The following is a 26,119-nucleotide window of genomic DNA, read 5'->3' as shown; positions in this document are numbered from 1 at the left end:
CACCGAGCAATTAGCTTTAACCATACTTTCCTGAATTGATGATGTCCATCTTGGAGCGTATTCTGACACGTCAAGTGTTTTCTCTCTAACAAATTTGTCCTCCGTCGCTGTTTTGCTGCAGGATTGCCAGGTGAAGAATCTAGGATAGTATCAGAGTGCCTCTGTCATTCAATAAGATGATGGTTGATGCAATCTTGGCCTTAAACTCTCTTTCTGGCCTCATTCATAACGCTTGATTCCTCCATAGACCAAAAATCTATTTACCTCCCCCCTTGAATATATGTAGTGACTTGACTTCCACAGATCTTGGAGATGGGGTTCTGAAGGTTCACCAATCTCTGGGAAGAGAAATTCATCCTTAAAACTAGATTCCTGCACGAGGGATAAACATTCAATCAGCATCTCTCCCCTATGTAAGCCCCTCAGTGTCTTAATTCAATAAGGTCACCAGGATTCAGTGTGATAGCAGATGGTTCATTATGTGATGAACCTTCCCTCAACCTCTGTACTTTCATTCTGGTTGTGACAGTTCCCTTCTACTGCTTGTTAACCAGTGTTCAACATTCATGGATCCACCATAAGCCAGCAGCAATTCCATTTCCAATCATAGATTTTTTTCCCCATGCTCAAATCCCAATTTAATATTTCTTTAATACATTCCTGAGACTGGTATCTTTCTCTTTTGTAGACTATTATCCATCTTCCTTTGTTCCTTTAATATCTTTTGTCTCACTCTCCCTGGCTTGGCTGATCCTTGGAGCAATATAATCTGGAATTAATTGCTGTGCATAATACGTTTAATTGGTTCTTAACTGAATTAATTTATTACAGGATCTTAATACTGTTGATTGTAGCAAAATGTTCTGTCTAGTTCATGGTTTTTGCATCTGGATCATTTTTTTCCCTGGGGGAAGAGCAGTTTAACGTGGTATGACTCTTTTTGTCGAGTAAGTATTTCATTCTACTGGCACCTGTGGAATAACATCATTATAGTTTGAAATAACTGGATTATAGAAGATATATAACGTCTAATATTTAATTTATTCTAGCGAATCGTGTCCAATTTGTGAGTCACATCGGCTTGCATTGAGCCATTGTATAGCGTCTGGTGATTTTTGTGAATTCTTTCATGTAGATCCTTCCTGCTGTGAAGACCTTGGAGCAAACATTGGAGAAACCTATTAAAACCAGTTAGGATAACTAAGGTTTCATGAATATAACTATACTTCTCGCACAACCATAACACATTCCTCAGGCCCAATTTGTACTTTGGTCGACCTCTATGCTTTTATACTCATTTCCCCCATCCCCATTCCTTGACAGTTTCCCTCACGGGAAGATGGGAAGCTAATATATAATCCAATTGTGAAAAAAAGGTTGCAGCTGAAGGAATCAATCCTCTTTATTACTGGGCAAGCAGACTAGACCAAACATGTCTGATTACATAGTTGAGATTGTGAGCTCCCAGCATAGGAAGTGAAAAGAAAGAGAGTGCTCTTTTTGCTCATTTTTAATGGAAGGTTTATTCAGAAATCTAAACACATGTCCTGGCAACATGTGCAAAGTTTATAAAACTTTACGTTTTGTGCACTTCTTTAATGGGATGTTCTCAAGTTCATTTGTTAGATGTTGTCCACTGACGTGAGTTTTTTTCCTGCATCTCTGCAATGCTCCATGAAAGCAGATGTTGTTAAGCTGGGAATTTTCCGATACTTTACTGAATTTGTGCAAGTGTAAACATTTGTTTTGTGCTCCTCTGAACTCTCTTCTCCTTGCTCATTTTTCTTCTCAGATATTAGCATTGCAGGCCTGAGGGGAAAAATGCCTCCTAAGCAGCTTTCTTCTCCAGTTCTGCCCCATTATGGTGCGCAGGTAGAGATCCTGATTTGGTTGGAGGTTTTCCTTTTGCACTTAATGACTTGTGATTGCAGATTGATACTGGATTGTTGCTGTGGTGACTCGTGCTAAAGACAGTGCATGCTGTTTTCTACTTGTTTTGCATCTCTCCTACTTTTACAACCCTGCACACCTGCAGCTGAGATTCCGTGCATCTAATGGAGCCTTTCGATCTAACTGCACCGTCCCAAGTGAGCCACAAGTTTCTCTTAAGAGTTCCAATGCCACACACAAGCAATTTAATTCGATATTTGAATGGTTCTTCCCACGAATCCTTCATTGGCTAACTAACCAATGCATTCAAAATGTAATAATGAGGGAAATGCAGATGCTGGCAATGGTAGAGTTGCTGCCTTACAGCGCCAGGGACCCTGGGTTCCATCCTGACTACAGCTGCTGTCTGTACGAAGTTTGTCCGTTTCCCCTGTAACCTGCCTTGGTTTTCTCTGGGAGCTCCGGTTTCCTCCCACACTCCAAAAACATGCAGGTTTGTAAGTTAAGTGGCTTGGTGAAATTGTAAGCTGTCCCTAGTGTGTAGTGTAGTGTGAGTGTGTGAGGATCACTGGTCGGTGTGGACTCAGTGGGCCTAAGGGCCTGTTTCCATGCTGTATCTCTCAACTAAACTAAACATGGATAGGCAATGTTTGAGTCAGAACCCTTCTGCATACACTGCATTCTTTGTATTTCAGTACTTCCCCATTCTTCAGACATTGCATTGTTCTGCTTCAGTACTTCCTTGTGCATAATGTCATGGGAGAGAGACTTATTTTCGTCAGGCAGAGTGATTTTGCAGTGTGGCTTGGTGGCATTTTCACTGCAGGTCCTTGATGGAGTGAGCTGAGTGATAGCAGCATGTTAACATTAGACAATGCATGTGTTTAAAGAATGTTGCCTCCCTGCAATGTAGTAGGACAGTAAAACACCAATAACCTGCCATCCAACTATTTGGAAATCCCAATGATAAAGCATCTGGCTATTGTTTACGGCACATCTTTTCCATTCACCTAGGCCCCAGTTCCTGCACTTTTTCCACCACCAAGGTCCCTGAGTCTGTGCTCCCTTCCCATTCCCTGAGGCCCTGGTTCCCGTGCTTCCTCTTTACACGCTGGGACCCAGTTCAAGCACCCTGTAATAATGCACTGCCCCATTTGTCAAGCTCCCGAGGACCCATTAGGTCAGGTTCCCCACACTCCCTTTCAACTTGCTTGGTTCACGGGTACAAATATTATCATTCTGCGTAATATATAAAAAGTGCTAGAATATTAATAGAAAGCACATCCAGTAGTCTTAGAGTGGTACAGTGTGGAAACAGGCCCTTTGGCCCAAATTTCCCCCACTGCCAGCATGTCCCAGCTACACTAGTCACACCTGCCTGCGTTTGGTCCATATCCCTCCAAACCTTCCTATCCATGTATCTGTCTAACTGTTTCTTAAACGATGGTATTGCCCCCGCCTCAACTACATCCTCTGGCAGCTTGTTCCATACACCCACCATCCTTTGTGTGAAAAAGTGACCCCTCGGATTCCTATTAAATCTTTCTCCCTTCACCTTAAACCTATGTCCTCTGGTCTTCGATCCACCCACTCTGGGCAATGTACATCTACCTGATTTATTCTTCTCATAATTTTATACACATTATACACATGTTTGGCAAGCACTTGTGGTAATTCATCGTAACGACTCTCAATGATCTGCTGCATGAACTTTAGATATCAATGGCCACATACATACAATGAGCCAGCATTCATCTGCACCCATATTATCAATAGGTTCTCAGCTGGAAATATGTTTGCTTGGTGACTTTCCCCACAAACCTGCGGTAACAAGCATCAGTGGAACATTTCACTGTGTTGATATGCTGTCAAGTGAGCTCCTCTGACCTGTGTGTGAAATGCCAATGGTAAACACTCAACAGGACTGTTTGGCTCAATATGCCATGAGTCACTCCACATGCAAACTCCATAGGCTTTTTACTTTTCCATCTTTTGGCTGAACCCAAAGCAGTTTACAAATTGTGTGGAGGATGACTAGTATGTTTTCAAAAACCTTTTACCAAGGCTTAGCTAGAGAAACCTCAGTGATGGGACTATAGCAAATTAGCCAGTTCCTAACATACATATCCCAAATCAATGCTTTCCTGTTCCAAAAGCAGGCTTCTTAAAATTATTTATTTTACTGAAGCACTGGTGCCATTGGAAATAGTAGTGAGTGTCCCTTTAGGGCAGCACGGTGGCACAGCGGTAGAGTTGCTGCCTTACAGCATCAGAGACACGGATTCGATTCTGACCACGGTTGCTGTCTGTACGAAGTTGTACGTTCTCCCTGTGACTGTGTGGGTTTCCTCCGGGTGCTCCCGTTTCCTCCCAGGCTCCAAAGATGTACAGGTTTGTAGGTTAATTGGCTTCTGTAAATTGTAAATTGTCGCTAGTGTGTAGGATAGTGCTAGTGTAGGGGACGAACGCTAGTTGGTGCGGACTTGGTGGGTGGGCCGAAGGGCCTGTTTCTGCACTGTATCTCTAGAGTGCAATATATCAGCTCCAGCTTCCATTATTTGTATTTGTTCCTGTTATCCCCACTGTTCAAAAGCACCCTGGCAATATGATGTGACTTCACCTCCACTGAAACCATTTAGTGCAACTTTCACCCGAAAGCTTTGTTCTTCAAAAGTTTGTTCCTCGAAGATTGGGACCTGTTGTGTGGCGTCAATTCTTAATGAATCTGAACCTCACCACTATGAGTTGGTGCCCCCTAGTTGAACCGTGAAACAAGTACAGTAATTTCACATAATTGGTCATATCCCAATTTGTATACGGTGTGTTTGATGAGAATAAATGCTTCTTGCATGTCTGACTTGACCGTCATCTCTTGCACACTTCCTGAGTTCAAACATTCAGGGTTTAATTTTTGCAGAATAGTCTTTCCAGAGCTGCTTTCCTTTCCTGTCTCCTCCCACAGATCTGAATGATGCGGTTCTCCGGTTCCTGCTTCTGGTCCATGTAGTCTTCACAGAGCTTGTAGGTCTACACACATTACTATGGTGCCTTCAAATCAGGACCATTACTCCAAACTGCTAAACCTAGCTGCTACCCAAGGCCTGCCCAGGCTCTCATTCCAATGCGTAGGAAGAAACTGCAGATTCTGGTTTACATCAAAGATAGACACAAAGTGCTGGAGTAACTCAGCAGGTCAGGCAGCATGTCTTGAGAAAAGGAATAGGTGATGTTTCGGGTTGAGACCCTTCTTCAGATTCAGTTTTCTGAAGAAAGGTCTCAACCTGAAACGTCACCTATTCTTTTTCTCCAGAAATGTTGCGTGACCCACTGAATTACTCCAGCATTCTGTGTCCATCTCCCATTCCAATACCCTGCTTGCATTTTCCGCCTGAAAGGACACAAAAAGCTGGAATAACTCAACAGATCTGGCAGCTTCTCTGGAGAACATGGATAGGTGATGTTTCACGTCCGGACCTTTCTGTAGACTCTGAAGAAATCTGGGTCTGAATAAGGGTCCCAGCCCGAAACCACCTATCCATGTTCTCCAGAGATGCTTCCTCGTTGAGTTACTCTGGCACTTTGTGTCTTTTTTAAAAATCAGCCTCTGCAGCTCCTTATTTCTCCATTTTCCCCCTTGTTTGGTAGTTTACTGATCACCCGTGTGAAAAGAGCTATGAGTGTTGAATTGAGTTGAAACAAATACGGGCTAATCTCCTCCAATGCTGAGGGGAACAAAATTACTGCTAAATATACCTGTGTCTGGATTTTAAGAGGTGACGTCAACTTCTCTGCCCTCACCAGTGTCCACCCACTTCTCATCAGTTATGAATTGTTAGCAAAATGAGTGACTTTACAGAGAGATCCCGATGGCTGAGTATTGGGTGAAATCTCAGCCGTCACTGGTAAGTTTCTTCTCAATGAGAAATGGGTTGAATGTTATGAACCATCATCATTCTTTCCTCTCCCTCCCCACCCCTCACAGTTAGAAACCAGGTGGGGTGGATGGGTCTTTAAACAAAAAACAAATCTAGGTTGGGGGAGATGGTTTGAGTTTGGGTTTAGTTTATTGTCACGTGTACTGTGTATGTGTATTGACATGTGTATTGTCACGTGTACTGTGTACAGTGAAAAGCTTTTGTTGCGTGCTAACCAGTCAGCAGAAAGACAATACATAATTACAATCAAGTCTACATATACATAATATAAGGGTATAGCATGAATGACGTTTTGTGCAAGATAAAGCCAGTAAACTCTGATCAAAGAGAGACCGAGGGTCTCCAATGAGGTAGACAGTAGTTGAGGACTGCTCTCTAGTTGTTGGTAGGATGGTTCAGTTGCCTGATGATAGTTGGGAAGAAACTGTTCCTGAACAACGTGGTCATAGATATCTAGTGACAAAGTTGCGAATCTTCACAAGAGATGATGACGTTTTGAGGCAGGGTAGGTTTTTTTTTGGAGTGTAGCATCGCAGTGTATCTACCTGCCGTGTCCAATCCAGGATCCCAATGTCTTATTGGCAAATAACCGATGCGAAACATGGAAATGATGCAAGTTTATCACTTAAGCGTTAAGGTGTGTTGTTGAGTTCAAGATTGTAGCAGCCTCACTGAGGACCTAGATGACTCCCTTTGGGGTGCCTGGAGCTGACAACGAGAAGAACTCCCCCAATAACATTGACTGTGCTGGTGGACAGTCGGATGCCTGGCATACGTTCCTTAGCCGAGAACCATTTCACTGGAGTTGTTTCCCCTCCAGAGCAATGTTGGAGTCCAAGGATTCGATTCTTGCTACTTCATCCCCACTTTAAAATTGAGGGCACTGTCATTGCAGAAAAAAAACTAAGTTGGTACTTTACAGGGGTGGAATAGCAACAGCATCAACTGGCTCAGCATAGCGCTAATGCCTCAGGAAACACGATTACGAATGCATTCTGCTGCTAATGTGAGCACCCTTCGGACTCGACTGATAAGTGCTGTTTGGTTGCCAGGCAACTGAATGGAAGGTGAAAGTTACTGCAAGGCAGGAAGGTAGTGGAGTGAGAATGATTACGTTGTGAGATCCAGGAGGTTAGATCGCATCACAAAATCGTAGCTCTTCACTTTAGCCATGCTTCAGAGTTAATGAGCTACTAAGATTGATCCCAGGATCTGGTCACAAGATATCGTGGAAAGTTATGGTGGTTTCTGCAGATAAAATCAATTTATTTTTGTTTTGACTGAATGCGGATGTGACTCTTTTGAAAAGTCAGCATTAACACTGTACAGTGACGATTTCCAAGTGGAGAGCCCAGATTGCCAAATGGCAGCCAAGTGCATTATGGAAGGGAGGAGAGGGCCATTTTACTATTGAATGAGAGGCTCCTCCATCCACCACCTTGTGGTTTGCATTAATTGACCATCCAGCTGGATTTGATTGAATGAGGACTTAAAATGAACTATTATAGACGATAGGTGCAGGAGTAGGCAATTCGGCGCTTCGAGCCAGCACCTCCATTCACCGTGATAATGGCTGATCATCCACAATCAGTACCCCGTTCCTGCCTTCTCCCCATATCCCTTGACTCCACTATCATTTTATGAGAAAATTGTACAGTTCACTGCAGGGAAAACAATTTTTTCCTTTTTTTCAAATGCAAAAATGTACAGAAAGATTTGCTGTAGATAAGCAATGTTAGATTGTAGACATTATTTTGTATTCCAATTCTAGGGAATCCTTATCAAGTGGAAAAAGTAATTAACTGAAGACCAATAATTCCCTCTTGAAGTATTATTACAAGCAATGCCCATGCAAAACCCATTGTTAAAAGAATTGTTTGCAAAAATAGACACAAAATGCTAGAGTAATTCAGCGGGTCAATAGACAATAGACAATAGGTGCAGGAGTAGGCCATTCAGCCCTTCGAGCCAGCACCGCCATTCAATGCGATCATGGCTGATCACTCTCAATCAGTACCCCGTTCCTGCCTTCTCCCCATACCCCCTCACTCCGCTATCCTTAAGAGCTCTATCCAGCTCTCTCTTGAAAGCATCCAACGAACTGGCCTCCACTGCCTTCTGAGGCAGAGAATTCCACACCTTCACCACTCTCTGACTGAAAAAGTTCTTCCTCATCTCCGTTCTAAATGGCCTACCCCTTATTCTTAAACTGTGGCCCCTTGTTCTGGACTCCCCCAACATTGGGAACATGTTTCCTGCCTCTAATGTGTCCAATCCCCTAATTATCTTATATGTTTCAATAAGATCCCCCCTCATCCTTCTAAATTCCAGTGTATACAAGCCCAATCGCTCCAGCCTTTCAACATACGACAGTCCCGCCATTCCGGGAATTAACCTAGTGAACCTACGCTGCACGCCATCCATAGCAAGAATATCCTTCCTCAAATTTGGGTCAGGCAGCATCTCTGGAGAAAAGGAATAGAAGAAGCCTGAAGAAGGGTCTCAACCCGAAACATCACCCACTCCTTCTATCCAGCATAGATGCTGCCTGACCCGCTGAGTTACTCCAGCATGTTGTGTCTATCTTCGGTGTAAATCAGCATCTGCAGGTCTTTCCTACGCTGTTTGCATATGTGTCAGGACCATCTCCAACAGAAATGTGTTTAACTACCTGCCCTTGATATTCAATAGCTGTACCCCCACTCTCAACATCCTGGGAGTCATCATTAACCAGTAAAACTCTAGTTACACAAATATTGTGTAGAGCCAGGATTCCTTTCAGTGAGCCCCGTCCTCCACCTCCCCACCCCCTGAGTGTCGTCCAACATCTACAAGGCGGAATTGATTGTGTAGGAAAATAACTGCAGATGCTGTTACAAATTGAAGGTATCACAAAATGCTGGAGACTCAGTCTGAAGAAGGGTCTCGACCCGAAACGTCACACATTCCTTCTCTCCAGAGATGCTGCCTGACCTGAGTATCTCCAGCATTTTGTGATACCAGGCGGAATTGATTGGGTAAATGCACAGAGTCTCTCGTCCAGAGTAGGGGAATCGTGAACTAGAGGACATGGGTTTAAGGTGAGGGAGTAAAGATTTAATAGGAACCCGAGGGGTACCTTTTTCACACAAGTGGGTGGTTGGTGTATGGAACAAGCTGCTGTGGGAGATTGTTGAGGCAGGTGCTATTACAAGCTATTGCAAGAAACATGTAGACAGGTACATGGATAGGATAGGCTTAGAGGGATATGGGCCATACACAAACTAGTGTAGATGGGACATGTTGATCAGTGTGGGCAAGTTGGGCCGAGGGGCCTGTTTCCACACTCTATGACTATCAGTCACAAGGCAAAGCATGATGGAAGGTTGCCTGGCTGAATGGAGTAGCAACTGCACTTGAGAATCCCAACATAATCCAGGACAAAACTTCCCACTAGACTAATTCATCAACCATCCTGGGCAATTTTCGCTCCACCACCAGCATACTGTGGCAGCAGTGTGCACCTTCTACGCAATGCACAACTGGGCTACTCCAATAGCACATACCAAACTTGCAACTCTTCCACAAAGAAGGACAATGGTAAGAGTACATGGGAACACCATCACCCGCAACCTCCCCTCTGTCACTTTCTGATTTGGAAATATGTTGATATTATTTAATCATTGCTGGATCCCACTTCAGGAACCCTCTTCTAACGGCACAGTGGGAATAGTTTTACCATAAACTCGTTAGGGACAGTATTAAATGCCATTCTCGCCAGTCAGACTAACTTCATGCAACAAATAAAATGAAACAATGTGCAAGTTGGCGAAAACCATTTATTTAGCAGACAAATCCGTTTCAGTGGCCAGGCCCAAGCACCTGAGTCAGTGCCACCTACTGCCATTAAGGAGAATAATTGTACCCATTCATTCATTCATTACAGCAACAATTAATTTCATGTAACGTATTTAACATCCCAAAATGTCCAATGAGATTCAGCGGAAGTATTAACAAACAACATTTGGCAGCAAGCCATGTAAGATGTTCGGGCAGATGGCCAAAGATGTTTTGAGAAACTTTTTTAAGGGAAAATAAGAGCGGCTGGCAGGGAGGAGGGGAAGATGTGGACTTGGTTGACAGCCAGGATTAAAGACTTAAATTGAAAGAACACCCACAAGGTTAAAAATAAGAGGGCAGAGGCAGCCAGTTGAATGTGTGGAAGAAGAATCCACAGATGGGGATTAGCAAGGCTATGGAAAAATCGAAAATCAAGAGTAAGCATTTTAAAGTTAAGATGTTGCTTATCTGAGAACAGTCCTAAACTACTATCTACCTCATTGAAGACCCTTGGACTATATTTATTCAGACATTAATGGATATTATCGTGCACTAAACTTTATCCTGTATCTGTACACAGTGGACGGCTCGATTGTAATCATGCATTGTCTTTCCACTGGCTGGTTAGCACGCAACAAAAGCTTTTCACTATATCTCGGTATACATGACAATAAACTAAACTAAACTAAAAACTGATGTGTAGGAAAATAACTGCAGATGCTGGTTCACGAAGAGAAGAGAAGAGAAGAACTTCTTCAAAGCAGACATACCTTGAGGAGACCAAGTACCTGGAGAAATCCCACGTGATCACTGGGAAGTCCAGAACAAGGGGTCACAGTTTAGGGATATGGAGAGATCCACAGTTTACGGATATAGGTATGGAGAGAAGGCAGGTACGGGATACTGAGTTGGATGATCAGCCATGATCATATTGAATGGCGGTGCAGGCTCGAAGGGCCGAATGTCCTACTCCTGCACCTATTTTCTATGTTTCTATGTTTCTATCACAGAGAGAACGTTAAACTCCACACAGAGAACTCTCAGTTATACTCCTCAGTCTGAAGAAGGGTCTCAACCCGAAACATCACCCATTCCTTCTCTCCTGAGATGCTGCCTGACCCGCCGAGTTACTCCAGCATTTTGTGTCTACCTAAAAACTGCTGTGGTTCAGCATGCGTGTGTGGGTCGTGGGCACAGATTGTGCAGCGAGTTCGGTAAGAGAGAGCAGCATTTTGGCTGAGAGGTTTTTGGAAGATGCGAGATGGGCAGCCAGCAGTGTCTTTGAAAAATCACATCTAGAGTCACTAAAAGCATGGAGGCGGGTTTGGTCACAGATGGGCTGAGTCAGGTTGTTGTGGGGGAAATTAGATGAGGCTAGTCTTGATACTGGTTTGTAGGAAAAAGCTGGAATTGAGTGGCCAGCTGCATTTGGTGCTGCAACTGTACTTTAGAAGCCCAAGATTGATTCCTGGGATGGCAGGACTTTCATATGAAGCAAGATTGGATAGACTCGGCTTGTACTCGCTGGAATTTAGAAGATTGAGGGGGGGTCTTATTGAATTCTTAAGGGGTTGGACAGGCTAGATGCAGGAAGATTGTTCCCGATGTTGGGGAAGTCCAGAACAAGGGGTCACAGTTTAAGGATAAGGGGGAAGTCTTTTAGGACCGAGATGAGAAAGTTTTTTTTCACACAGAGTGGTGAATCTGTAGAATTCTCTGCCACAGAAGGCCAGTTCATTGGCTATATTTAAGAGGGAGTTAGATGTGGCCCTTGTGGCTAAAGAGATCAGGGGGTATGGAGAGAAGGCAGGTACAGGATACTGAGTTGGATGATCAGCCATGATCATATTGAATGGCGGTGCAGGCTCAAAGGGCCGAATGGCCTACTCCTGCACTTATTTTCTATGTTTCTATTTTCTATGTAAGATAATCCAGGACATTTCCCATTTGACTGGTAATTCATCAGCCAACTGGGCAACATTCCCTCCATTCCCTCTGAAGAAGGGTCTCGACCAAAACGTCACCCATTCCTTCTCTCCCGAGATGCTGCCTGACCTGCTGAGTTACTCCAGCATTTTGTGAATAAAACATTCCCTCCACCACCAGCATACTGTGACAGTAGTGTGTATCCTCTACTAGGCTGTGCTTCAGTACTTTCCTAACCCACAACTCTTCCACCAAGAAGGATAATGGTAAGAGTACAGAGTAACACCATCACCTGCAACCACCCCTCTGTCACACAACATTTTGATTGGGAAATATGTTGCTTTTATTTAATCATTGTTGGATCCCACTTCCGTGAACTCTTCAAGAGTTAGGGACAGCATTAAATGCCAATCTTGTCAGTGACACTAACCTCATGCAGCAAATAAAATAAATAATATGCAAGTTGGCAAAAAAAAACGATTTACTTAGCACACAAATCCGGGCTGGGTCTAAGCACTAAGTTTTAAATGCCTGGGGGGCGGCACAGTGGTGCAGCGGTAGAGTTGCTGCCTTATAGCACTTGTAGCGCCAGAGACTGGTTCGATCCCGAGTACAGATGCTGTCTGTACAGAGTTTGTATGTTCTACCCGTGACAGCATGGGTTTCCCCCAAGATCTTCGGTTTCCTCCCACACTCCAAAGACATACAGGTATGTTGGTTGATTGGCTTGGTATATATGTAAATTGTCCCAAGTGTGTGTAGGATAGTGTTAATGTGCTGGTCGGCATGAACACGGTGGGCCGAAGGGCCTGTTTCCTCGCTGTATCTCTAAACTAAACTGAACTGTTGAAGTCCCCAAAGTAATTCACTTTGTGGTTCAATGAGAGCCCAAAAACACAATGTTCCTGGAAGAGATTCATTCCCAAGAAGCCTAATCAACTCGTTAGGCTGTTGCAATGCTTAACAGATTATTTTATTGTTATGGTTATGTTCCCCTCATTTAATGGTGCCCTGTGCTTGGGAAGCAGGCCCGATACAAAGAGAGATCCCTAAAGGTAACCGACTGGGTTGTAGTTTTTGACGAGATTTGCTAGAAATGTGAATTTTAGGGTAAGATTTATTGAGCTATTTTCATTTTCCTCTGTAGGCGGAGACGGCAGCCAATCGGATCTGCAAAGTTCTGGCGGTGAACCAGGAGAACGAACAGCTGATGGAGGATTACGAGAAGCTGGCCAGTGATGTATGCACAAAGATGTTTCCGTGGTCACTCCACCAGAACGTTTAGAGATTAAAAAAATATGTTTGTCTCCTTGAAACGAAAATGGGTCCTGAAAATGCAAATCCTTCCAAAAATAAATCCACAAGCAAGCCGCATACATAGAACATAGAACAGTGCAGAATATGACATGGCTGAATATGATGGCAAGACCATCACTTATCTACCTGCACATAACCCACATTAATCCATTCCTTGCATACCCACATGCCTATCCAAAAGTCTTTACGATCTCACTGACTTTTCTACTTCAGCATCACCCCCGGAAGCGCTTTCCAGAGATGCTGCCTCACAGCGCCAGAGTCCCAGGTTCGATCCTGACCTCGGGTACTCTCTGTGTGGAGTTTTAACGTTCTCCCTGTGATCGCATGGGATTTCTCTGGGTACTCGGTCTCCTCCTACATTCCAAAGACGTTTGAGTTTGTTGGTGAATTTGCCTGTAAATTGCCCCTAGTGTGTAGTGCGTGAATGGGTAATTAATGGCCGCCGTGGGCTAGGTGGGCCAAAGGGCCTGTTTCCATGCTCTATCCTTAAACTCTGAACCCAATTTATGCATCTGGATTACAAGCACTGTATCTGTAGGCAGCTAAGGCTTTACATGCTGACAGATTTTAATGGCCCGTTAGTGAGGGAATTTTTCCCCGAGGCTATTTTGTATTATTTTGCTCCCATTGTTGATAATGGGATTGCTTGAACTGTGTCTCTCTGAGGAGCAATTGTGGAGGGTTGTTGGAAAGGGGCGGCGCAGTGATAGAATGACTGCCTTACAGTGCCAAAGACCCAGGTTCGATCCTGAAGTTTGTACATTCTCCCTTTGACCGCATAGGTTTTCTCCGGGTGCTCCGGTCTCCTCCCACACTCTAAAGATGTACGGGTTTGTAGGTTGATTGGCTTTGGTAAAAATGGTGAATTGTCCCTGGTGTGCAGTATTGTGGTGTCCTGGTCGGCGTGGCCTTAGTGGGCCGCAGGGCCTGTTCCTGCTCTGCATCTCTAAAGTCTGGAGACTTATTGCGCGTTTACTGATGCAGTTGTTGCGTTGCAGCTCCTGGAGTGGGTCCGACGAACCATCCCCTGGCTGGAGAACCGCTCCCCGGACAACACCATGCAGGCCATGCAGCAGAAGCTGGAGGATTTCCGAGACTACCGCCGCCTCCACAAGCCGCCTAAGGTCCAGGAGAAGTGCCAGCTGGAAATCAACTTCAACACACTGCAGACCAAGTTACGGCTCAGCAACAGGCCAGCCTTCATGCCCTCCGAAGGGAAGATGGTGTCGGTAAGTGTCGCTGGGCGAATGCCCTATTCAACCCACCTCTGAGAAAGTAGTCCCACTGTCCCTGCCTCCTTATCATAAGGTCAGAAGGAATAGGAGTAGAATTAGGCCATTTGGCCCATCAAGTCTACCCCGCCATTCAATCATGGCTGATCTCTCTCTCCCTCCTAACCCCATTCTTCTGTCTTCTCCCCATAAACTCTGACACCCGTACTAACAGGTACACAAACAATTTCTGCTTTCAATTCCACTAGAATTTCTAGATCATTTGGTGTCAATTTCTTTGCAGACTTTAGTTTTGTTCAGTTTACTTTCACAGGTACAGTGAAAAACGTTTTTTGTCGCCTGCTATCCAGTCAGCGGGAAGACTATACATGTTTATAATTAAGCTGCCCATAGTGTATGGATGCAGGATAAAGGGAATAACGCTTAGTGCAATATACAATACAGTAAAGTTTGATTAAATATAGTCCGTGGGTCTCCAATGAGGCAGGTAGGTCAGTACTGCTCTGTAGTTGGTGAGAAGGCGGTTCACTTGCCTGATAACAGCTGGGAAGGAACTGTACTTGAATCTAGACGTATGTGAGGTATGTATTTTCAAACTTCTGTACCTCTGGACATTACCAGAATGTTAAATTGTACAGCTACAACTTTTTTTTGTGGTGAGGGCCAGATTTACAAACCAAACCACTCCAAGGGTCATGGTGTCTTAGTATCGGGTTCCTGGATAATCCCATCCCTGGTCACCAATTCCAGCATTAGGATCTCCCGGTTGCCAAACACTTTAATTCCCCTTCCCATTCCCACACTGGCCTTTCTGTCCTAGGCCTCCTTCATTGTCGTAGATTTAGGCTAAATGCAAATTGGAGGAACAGCATCTCGTATTTCGTTTGTGCAGTTTACAACCCAGTGGTATGATTTCTCTAACTTCATGCCTTGCATTCCCTCTCTCTCCATCTATCCCCCATCCAAGTCACACCAGCTTCTCATTCTTACCTAGCAAACAGCTAACAATGTCCTGTTTATTTATCATTGTTACTTTTTTGCATATCTTTCATTCATTTGTTCTCTATCTCTCTACATCACCGTCTATATCTCTTGTTTCCCTTTACCCCGACTCTCAGTCTAAAGAAGGATCTCAACCTGAAATGTCACCCATTCCTTCTCTCCAGCGATGCTGCCTATCCCCAGCACTCTGTGTCTATCTCCTGCTTTAGAGTAGCCTTGTTGCCTTGTGTCTGGTATTTGATGTATCCCAAGAACCACATCTTGTTAGTCAGAGGCCCCCATGCTGATGGACAAGCATTGGGCTACTGTAAGGAAGACATGTACAGTCTCAGTGGACCCAACAGATGGATGAGTGATGCTTGATTTCAGGACACAATAACTCTTTTTGCACTAAAGTATGTGTGGAGGGGATCGGTGTGAACCTACAAATTTCTCAGAGGACGGTTTATTGCAGGCAGTGTAACCAACGAATGCTCCGTCCGCAATGAAACACCTTGTGTATGCTGCTGTTCATTTTACAATCAGTGTTTGTGTCTTTCAATCAAAGCATACAATCCTGTATCTCCATTGGCTCCGTTCTTCCTGAAGACCAATTGCTGGTAATTGTGCCCAGTATGATTGTAAGATTTGCAATTTCCCTTCACAGTACATCTCAAAAGTCATTTCTTTAACTTAATGGTTTGAAATGGCTGTGGGTTTCCAGTGTTTATGCTGCAGAGTTTAAACTGCGATGCGGCAGAGAATGTGACGATTCTGCACAGGTACATAAAACATGATTAAAGCTCATCAAGGCGAGGAGAAACATTCTATTTTTCCAGCGATTTGCTTTTGGGCGCAATGCTGGTTTTAAATGCTTTAGACTTTAGAGATACATTGGGGAAGTAGGCCCTTCGGCTCACTGAGTCCCCACCGACCAGCGATCATTGCATACACTAACATTATCCTACACACTTCATTTTACCAAAGCCAATTAGTCTAGAAACCTGCACATCTTTGGAGTGTGGGGGGAAACTGGAGCACCCAGAGCAAACCCATGAAGTCGCAGGGAGAACGTACAAACTCCATACAGACAGCACCTCCATACAGACAGAGGTATCACAAAATGCTGGAGTAACTCAGCGGGTCAGGCAGCATCTCTGGAGAGAAGGAATGGGTGACGTTTCGGGTCGAGACCCTTCTTCAGAACTACACCTGTAGTCAGAATCGAACCCATGTCTCTGGCACTGTGAGACAATGGTTCTATCACTGCGCCACCATGCCACCCAATGCTAAATTGTACTGATGTGAAAATTTGCAACAAATCTTAATTTAGGGTTTCTTCCAAGGTGTTTACCCAGCGGGTAGATCCGCAGTCTAAGCCAGGTATGGCCTGGGCTCTGTCCTTGGCCAATAACTGTGCACGCAAACTGCGGAGTGTGACAATCCACCCCGTTCATCAGCTTGCTGAGGGTCAAGTGTGCGTGGGATCCATCTGATGGTTCCTATCTCATAGGTTTGTTGAGAAAGTACACAGCTGTGAATATTGGGCGAGGTCAGGGTTCTCTTCAGTCATGGGCAATACAAGCTGCAGTTGTATTCCCTAGCTTTGAGAAGACTGAACAGCGATTCGGTTGAAGTTCTCAAAGATATTGTTAAGAAGAGCTGTCTGAAGAAGGGTCCCGACCCGAAACGTCACCCATCCCTTTTCTCCAGAGATGCTTCCTGACCCGCTGAGTTAGTCCAGCACATTGTGTGCATCAAAGGTATTGTTAAGATAGACAGACACACTTTCTGTTGTTTGGAGAGTGTGGGACCAGTGGATATGGAATATGAATTATAACTAGGCTTTTAAAAGTGGTCCTAACTTGAAACATCACCTATCTTTGTTCTCCAGAGATGCAGTAACCCACTGAGTTACTCTAGCACTTTGCGTCTCTTAGAAATGAAGTTGGGAAACATGTCTAAACATAGAGCCGGTGAGAACTTGGAACTCCCTCAGCGTCACAGTCATACAGCAGAGAAACAGGCCCTTCCACCCAACTCATCTGTGTTGACCAACATGCCCATTTGCCTGCGTTTGACCCAAATCCCTCTGAAACCTTCCTGTTCATGTACCTGTCCAAATGAATTTTAAATGTCAAAACAAAGAACTGGTTTATACCAAATGCTGGTTTATACCAAAGATAGACACAAAGTGCGAAGTAACTCAGCGGGTCAGGCAGCATCTCTGCAGAAAAGGGATAGGTAATGATTCAGGTCAGGGCCCGGCTCGAAAGACACCTCTTTTTTGTCTGTATTTTAAATCTCAGATTTAAAGTAAACACTCAGTGTTGCATCCATTGTAGTTGATTGAAGAGAGTTGCAAACTTTTATCTCTGTACGTGGGAGCTAGGAGAACCACAACTTGGTGCAGGATGCTGTCCTGTGTCGGTGAACGGGGGTTGGAGCTAATTGTGAATGTTGGTGATTGCAGGATATCAACAATGCTTGGGGCTCATTGGAGCAGGCGGAGAAGGGTTACGAGGAGTGGCTGCTGAATGAGATCAGGAGATTGGAACGACTGGACCACCTGGCAGAGAAGTTCAGACAAAAAGCAGTGATCCACGAGGCCTGGAGCAATGGTAATTATTTCAATCTTAGAAGGCTCAAATAGGCATAAGGTGTGGATTGATTAAATTTCATTGAAGTTGGTGTCCACGTTTTTTAGTTTAGTTTAGAGATATAGTGTGGAAACAGGCCATTCGGCCCTCTGCGTCTGCACCATCCAGTGATCACCTGTACACCAGTTCTCTCCCTCACACTGGGGGCAATTTACAGAAGCCAATTAACCTACAAATCTGCACGTCTTTGGAATGTGGGAGGAATCCGGAGCATGTGGGCGGCACGGTGGCGCAGCGGTAGAGTTGCTGCCTTACAGCGAGTGCAGCGCCGGAGACTCGGGTTCGATTCTGACTACGGGCGCCGTCTGTACGGAGTTTGTACGTTCTCCCCGTGACCTGCGTGGGTTTTCTCCGAGACCTTCCTCCCACACTCCAAAGACGTACAGGTATGTAGGTTAATTGACTGGGTAAAATGTAAAAATTGTCCCTAGTGGGTGTAGGATAGTGTTAATGTGCGGGGATCGCTGGGCGGCGCGGACTCGGTGGGCCGAAGGGCATGTTTCTGCCCTGTATCTCTAAATCTAAATCTAAAATTACCCGGAGAAAGCCCATTTGGTCCTGGAGAGAATGCACAAACTCCGTACAGACAGCACCCATGGTCAGGGTTGCACCTGGGTCTCTGACGCCATAAGGCAGCAGCTCTACTGCTGCACTACTATGCCACACGTATTTTAAATGGACTCAATTTGATGTGAAAAAAAAAATACTGTGAACTTGGCCAGTTAGTAGTGGCTATGGTGCTGAAGCAGATAGATTGCTGTGTTTGCTGAATTCAGTATGAAGGGGATTAATGTGATGACGCAGACCTTCAATTGACATCTCATTCCAAAAACGCGCTGCGTCTTGCTAGTTTTGTTGAGAGTGACTGAGGCAGGATGCAAGTGCTCAGCACCAGTGGCGGTAATGTGCACTGTGAAACCTGTCACATCATTAACTGCACAATGAAGGGACATGAATCCGTCGGGAGTTGATCGCAGCACAATCTCATGAGCACAAACAGATTGTGTGCATGATTCAGCAAATGGGTCCAAGTTCGATGGTAGTATCTTTTAACTAGTCTGGCATCAGGTTTTAGACTGTCCCACAGTCCTGGGACAGAGAGTGGGACCTAAATCAACAAAAGTAGTCTTTACTTCCATACATTCCCTCACTGAACTCTTCAACAAACTCTTAAAGAATGGATCGACTGGGCTTGTATTCACTGGTATTTAGAAGGATGAGAGGGGATCTTGTAGAAACATATAAAATTCTTTAGGGATTGGACAGGCTAGATGCAGGAAAGATGTTCCCAATGTTGGGGGAGTCCAGAACCAGGAGTCACAATCTAAGAATAAGAGGTAGCCCATTTAAGACTGAGATGAGAAAAATCTTTTTCACCGAGAGAGTTGTGAATCTGTGAAATTCTCTGTCACAAAAGGCAGTGGAGGCCAATTCACTGGATGTTTTCAAGAGAGAGTTAGATATAGCTCTTCGAGCTAACAGAATCAAAGGATACAGGGGAAAAAGCAGGCACTGGGTACTGATTTTGGATGATCAGCCATGATCATATTGAATGGCGGTGCTGGCTCGAAGGGTTGAATGGACTATTCCTGCACCTATTTTCTATGTTTCTATAACACATGACTAAGTTATTAACAGAAATAAATTAATTGTTCATATTTACATGTTGATCATTATTCTCTTTATTTGCATTATTACCATCTGTTGGTTTGTGATGACTTTCAAAGTGTCCAACTTTGCATCCAAGTGCAGCCAGCATTGCTTGAATGTATTGTTGTTAAGCAGAAGATTAGCTTCTCCAGAAGAGTTTGCTTTAGCTATTGCCATTCAACATTGTGAGAGACTGGCAGATGGAGTAATAGATTGATCAAGTAATGTCTACAATAGTGGGTAGAGATCTAATCATTGTACCTCTGGAAGGATATATCAACCTTGGAGGAGCTAGAGTCCAAAGTTCTATCAGGCTGAAGTTGTTATCAATGAACCCAGGATAAGAAAATATTCAACGTTATGTAAAAGACTTGGTAGGTTAGGTAGCAAAAGCATGTGCATGGGACCCAAGCCAGATACGAGGAGAGATCTCTTGGGGTAACTGACTGGGTTGTATTTTGATGAGATTTGATAGAAATGTTGCTGGAAGATTGATGGCGCAGCGGTAGATTTTCTGCCTTACAATGCCAGAGATCTGAGTTCGATCCTGACTACGGCTGCTGTCTGTACGGAGTTTGTCCCTTCTCCCTGTGACCATGTGGGTTTTCTCCAGCCAGTAGAAAACCCACGTGGTCACAGGGAGAACATACAAACTCTGTACAGACAGTACCCATGGTCAGGATCAAATCCGGGTCTCTGGCGCTGTAAGGCATCAGCTCGACCGCTGAGCATCCATGGCACTGGGTTATAAAGACAAATAATTCAAGGGGGGGTGGAAGGTTGATGTGTAAATGTGTGGCACTTGGTTGAGAGAGCAGGTTGAAGGACTGCTCTGTCTTCTGGTGTGTGGTAATCTTGGAGCTTCTGAAGGTAGCCAGCACACCTCCGACATAATCCCTGAGAGGGGGAGCTACAAGCAGACTGAGGCAATAGAATTGTACTTGCACAGTGACAGGAAATCTCTGGTTTCCCTTCTCCAAACACACTGTCACTGCCATCCGATGTGTTTGAGTCATTTACCAACACCTCCCAATAGACATCTCCTTTAGCTCAGATCTCTTTACAATACACAAGTCTGGTAATAATTTGGACGTTGATGGCAAAACAGTACCCCGCACGAGTCTGATTCAGCCAGTATCAATGCACTTCATTTACTTAATTCATGCAGCTTGAGTAAATTCCAAGCTGATTGTAATCTGTCCCTGTGAATAAAAGACCCTTTCTTTCTCCACAATCAGGCATTCCCATTCTAATATCTCAAAAAGCGTTCAGTTTCCTGGGGCAATGCTATTCCTAGGGCTTCCTGTACACTACACTTGCTTTGATTGCTCTGTGATATGGGAAGGGAGCTTTAACTGATCCCCCCCCCCCCCACAGATGCTGTTTGACCCACAGAGTTCCTCCAGCAATTGTTATTCAGTCTCTCTTCCTTGCTCGTCCGAAGTGCCTGGGTTTACAGTGACGGTAAAAGGCACTCAAGGTCCAGTCTACTCGGTGAGGCAGCACGCACACTGCAAGCTTACAGCCGCTAGTTCCTGAATAACAGATGTGGACCTTCAAACAGGCGATGTTGCCCCGCGGGGGACAGGGAACTAATCTGGTCCCCGTGTGCAGAGTAACTCAATGGGCCAGGCAGCATCTCTGGAGGAAAAGGTCACAAGTGATAGGAGCAGAATTAGGCCATTTGGCCCATCACGTCTACTCCGCCCATCAATCGTGGCTGATCTATCTCTCCCTCCGAACCCTGTTTTCCTGCCATTTCCCCATAATCCCTGAGAGCCGTACTAATCAAAAGGACCGTCAAGGATCCGCTGAATTAATCCAGCACTCTGTGTCTACCTTTGGGATAAACCAGCATCTGCAGTTCTTCGTTTCTATGTTAAACGGGAAGCTTGCACTGTCGATATCTGCTGTACTGCTCTGTGACTGCTATATTTGTGCCCACTTCACTGTCCCAGGGAAGGAGGACATGTTGATGACCAAGGATTTTGAGACGGCCACCCTGTCTGAAGTCAAGGCAATACAGAAAAAGCACGAGGCCTTTGAGAGTGACCTGGCAGCTCATCAGGACCGCGTGGAACAGATTGCTGCAATTGCCCAGGAGCTGAAGTACGTACTTCAATAAATCTCTTGTTTTTTTTGTTGTTTTATTTAGTTTTTAGTTTTATAGATACTGCGAGGAAACAGACCCTTTGCCCACCGAGTCTGCGTTGATCAGCGATCACCCGTACATTAGTTTTATCCCACACACTACATACTGGGTGGCACAGCGGCGCAGCGGTAGAGTTGCTGCCTTACAGCGAATGCAACGCCAGAGACCCGGGTTCGATTCCGACTACGGGTGCTGTCTGTATGCATTTTGTACCTTCTCCCCGTGACATGCGTGGGTTTTCTCCGAGATCTTCGGTTTCCTCCCACACTTCAAAGACGTGCAGGTTTGTAGGTTAATTGGCTTGGTAAATGTAAAAATTGTCCCTAGTAGGTGTAGGATAGTGTTAAGGTGCGGGGATCGCTGGTCGACACGGACCCGGAGGGCTGAAAGGGCCTCTTTCCATGCTGTATCTCTAAACACTAGGAACAATTTACAGAAGACAATTAACATACAAACCCGCACGTCTTTGGGATGTGGGAGGAAACCAGAGCACCCGGAGAAAACGCAGGCAGTCAGAGGGAGAACGTACAGATTTCGTGCAGGCAGCACCTGTGGTCAGGATCGAACCCGGGTCTCTGGTGCTGTAAGACAACAGCTTTACCACTGCGCCACCGCACCGCACCCGAGGAGAGATTTTTTTAAGGAGAGATTGGTGAAAGAAATGGATTGAATCTGTCCAGAGGGAAGTGTTTAATGGGAAACACTACAGAGGAACATTCCAAGTCTTGGCAAACTGCTTTAAAGTCAGGTTAATTGATGGTTTTTGTCAGATGTGCATCTTTGCCGATCGTATAGTTGCCTGTTGCATAAAGAATGTTGGTGGGATATGAGCACTGCAGATCCACTGGGCTCTACAATATGTGGAGAGAGCCCTGTCTGAATATGTATTGATGGTCATCTACGTGCGTTGGCCTGTGGGGCAATAGCACTTGGAAGTGCTGGTGTAGGATTCCCCTAAAGTTAATTTGCAAGTCGAATCGGTGGAAACGAAGGCAAATCCAATGCTAGCATTTATTTCATAGAAACATAGAAACATAGAAAATAGGTGCATTCGGCCCTTCGAGCCAGCCCTTAATTGTGATCATGGCTGATCGTCCCCAATCAGTAACCCGTGCCTGCCTTCTCCCCATATCCCTTCATTCCACCAGCCCCTAGAGCTCTATCTAACTCGAGAGCTCTATCTAACTAATTTCGAGAAGGCTAGAACACAAAAACAGGGATGTAATGCTGAGGTTTTATAAGGCACTGGTCAGACCGCATTTGGAGTATTGTGTGCAGTTTTGGGCCCCATATCTGAAGGATGTGCTGGCGTGGGAGAGGGTCCAGATGAGGTTTACGAGAATGATTCCAGGAATGATTGGGTTAACATACGACGGGCGTTTGAAGGCACTGGACCTGTACTCGCTGGAGTGTAGAAGGACGAGGGGGGAACTCATTGAATCTTACCGAATAATGAAAGGCCTGGTCAAAGTGAATGTAGAGAGGATGTTTCCACTTGTCGGAGAATCTAGGACCAGAAGCCATAACTGCAAAATAAAAGGACTTACCTTTCTTTGGAAAGGAGATGAGGAGGAATTCCTTTAGTCAGAGGGTGGTGAATCTGTGGAATTGATTGCCACAGATGGCTGTGGAGGGCAAGTCAATTGATATTTTAAAGGTTGACAGATTCTTGATTAGTAGGGGTTATGGGGAGAAGGCAGGAGAATGGGGTTGAGAAGGAAAGATAGATCACCCTTGATTGAATGGTGGAGTAGACTTGATGGGCCGAGTGGCCTAATTCTGCTCGTAGAACTTATGAACTTATGAGAACAGAAGTTGTTACTGTGGAGGAAAGGACCCCGTCACTGTTCCACATCAGAGAATTGTACAGCTAAGTTTGCAAATCCAGCTGTGCAACCTTAACAGCTGGAAGAATGGAGCTAAGAATTCAGGAAAGGGAGATCACCTGCCAAAAGATTGTTTTTCCCCCGCACCTCTCTTCTATTTCCTCACTCCTAGTCCAACACAGGATCATGGTTTTTAACATGCTTTCCATTGACTTGTTTTCTCGTTGATATGCGTTTTATGGGTTAATCAGACACGGAAGCTTAGATGCCTTTTATTGAAATTTCTAGGGCCCTGCTTTGCAATGCGAGCAATGCTGCCCTTTGATATTTGCCTGGATTATTTTAGGCATGGATAATGCTTTAGATGGGATTCCTGATATGGTGAGGCTTCGATTTAGCAGACAATGAGTCATTCTTTTTTTTTTCCCTTCTTAAAAGAAGCAGCTTACCTCATCTTTTGAACATTTAGTGACCGGTTTGGCGCTGAGGTGGGTGAGCAAGAGTGAAACATGAGGCAGAATTAGTTTGTACTGGCTGTGATATGACACATGAAGGGATGGAAAGAGGAGCGAGACTGAAGTCAGTTTGTATTAAATCTTCACGCTTTATCCCCTGATACTACCAACTGACTGTCTCAAATGTCTACCAATTTAGAGGTGAAAGTTTTGGGAACTGTGTGTAGTGCCTTCTCAATTTCTTTAACAACTGTGTAACTTCCAAGTGATGTAAATATATTGTCATGGAGGGTATTGCTTCTTTTCTTCCGAGAATCATAGAGTCGTATAGCGTGGAAACAGGCCCTTCAGTCCAACTTGCCCACGCCAACTAGTGTCCCATCTACACTAGTCCCACCTCCCTGCAACTGGCCCATATCCATCTAAACTTGTCCTATTCATGTATCTGTATGAATGTTTCTTAATCGTTGTAATGGTACCTGCCTCAACTACCTCCTCTGGCAGCTCGTTCCATACACCCACCACCCTTTGTGTGAAAAAGTTAACCCTGAGATTCCAATTAAACCTTTTCCCCGTCGCCTTAAACCTATGTCTTCTGGTTCTCAATTTCCCTACTCTCCTAATTTTCAACTCTACATTTGCCAAATGTTCTGGGGCGTCTTTTTTTTGTTGTTGCAAACAGTTATTCTGACCCGCGCCAGGATGTCAAATGTAAGAAAGAACTGCAGATGCTGGTTTAAATCGAAGGTGGACACAAAATGCTGGAGTAACTCAGTGGGACAGGCAACATCTCTGGAGAGAAGGAATAGGTGATGTTTCGGGTTGAGACCCTTCTTCAGACTGATGTCAGGGGAATGGGCAGGACAGAGATAGAATGTAGGTGGAGACAGTAAGACTGGTGGGAGAACTGGAAAGGAGAAAAGACATTGTGGCCTTCCATCACAGTGAGGAGGGGACTGGAGGAGACTCACTGTGATGGATGTTTCTTTTTTTTGTGTGTTGGTTGGGGTTGTGTAATTTGTTTGTTTTATTGCTTTTATTATTGGACTGTGGGTGACTAAATTTCGTCCAAAAAACTTGTTTTTTGGATGACAAATAAAGATATCTTGAATCTTGAATCTTGAGGAGGGGATGGAGAGAGAGGGAAAGCAAGGGCTATTTTAAGTTAGAGAAGTCAATGTTCATACCGCTGGGGTGTAAGCTACCCAAGCAAAATATGAGGTGCTGTTCCTCCAATTTGCGCTGGGCCTCACTCTGACAATGGAGGAGGCCCAGACCAGAAAGGTCAGATTGGGAATGGGAGGGGGAGTTAAAGTGCTGAGCAACTGGGAGATCAGGTGGTTTAAGGTGCACTGAGCGGAGGTTTTCAGCGAAACGATCGCCGAGCCTGCGCTTGGTCTTGCCGTTATACACGAGTACTGAGCGGAGGTGTTCAGCGAAATGATCGCCGATGTCAAGTGTAGTCTGGCTTCTCCTCAGTAGAGGACATCTGACCCTGTTCTCATGCAGAGTCCACATTGTTCACTCGCTCGACTTGCAGAGCAGCCTTCGGTGAAAGAATCCTGGTTATTTTGGGACATGGACTTCCACATCTCCTAGCCTGTGGCGGTTTATCTGATTGCAGACTTCTCAGCATGGCACTTGACACAAATGTTCAAAACAGGAATTCCTTCACTTGCACAAGTCTGCACCACATTACAGACTGCATCTGTCACTAGCTCGCCGGCAAAGTTCCAACGAAGGCAGCTTGTCTGATATTGAAGCTGAGCCATTCCTCGCCAGATAACACTGGCACTGAGCAAGGCAGCCATGGGTTCAGGCCACGCTCAGGAGGTTTGTAGATGTGTAGGAACGAACTGCAGACGCTGGTTTAAACCAAAGATAGACACGAAAAGCTGGAGTAACTCAGCGGGACAGGCAGCATCTCTGGAGAGAAGGAATGGGTGACGTTTCGGGTCGACACCCTTCTTCAGCGTCTGAAGAAGGGTTTCTACCCGAAACGTCACCCATTCCTTCTCTCAACGTTTGTAGATGTGTTGTGCTCTGCCAAATCAGTCTGTTCAAGGGGAGTGCTGCACTGACAGGGGCAGTATACGGAGGCCCAATCTTCCTAGATGGGGAAGGGTGGTAACCTGAAACATCACCGATTTGTGTTCTCCATAGATCCCCCTCCAACCACAATCAGTCTGAAGAAGGGTCCCCGACTGAATTGTAACCTGTTTGTGTTCTCCAGAGACCCAGCTTTCAACACCCTCCACCATAATCAGTCTAAA

General features: G+C 44.9%; 1 protein-coding gene across 8 annotated transcripts in view; it reads left to right on the top strand.

Moving 5' to 3' along the window:
* The window catches only part of LOC144597234 (alpha-actinin-1), a 197,119-nt gene that overhangs the window by 140,540 nt on the left and 30,460 nt on the right, over window positions 1–26,119 (top strand). For all 8 annotated transcript variants that reach the window (XM_078406287.1, XM_078406285.1, XM_078406291.1 and 5 more), the window contains exons 9-12: window positions 12,718–12,810; window positions 13,889–14,119; window positions 17,577–17,724; window positions 21,372–21,522. In XM_078406287.1, the coding sequence (XP_078262413.1) occupies window positions 12,718–12,810; window positions 13,889–14,119; window positions 17,577–17,724; window positions 21,372–21,522 (623 nt within the window). The remainder of the gene's footprint in view (window positions 1–12,717; window positions 12,811–13,888; window positions 14,120–17,576; window positions 17,725–21,371; window positions 21,523–26,119) is intronic.

The sequence above is a fragment of the Rhinoraja longicauda genome, chromosome 10 (genome assembly GCF_053455715.1).
Source record: "Rhinoraja longicauda isolate Sanriku21f chromosome 10, sRhiLon1.1, whole genome shotgun sequence".
Lineage (NCBI taxonomy): Eukaryota > Metazoa > Chordata > Chondrichthyes > Rajiformes > Arhynchobatidae > Rhinoraja > Rhinoraja longicauda.
Note: the sequence above shows the minus strand (reverse complement) of the source record. Positions and strands in the feature narration are given on the sequence as shown.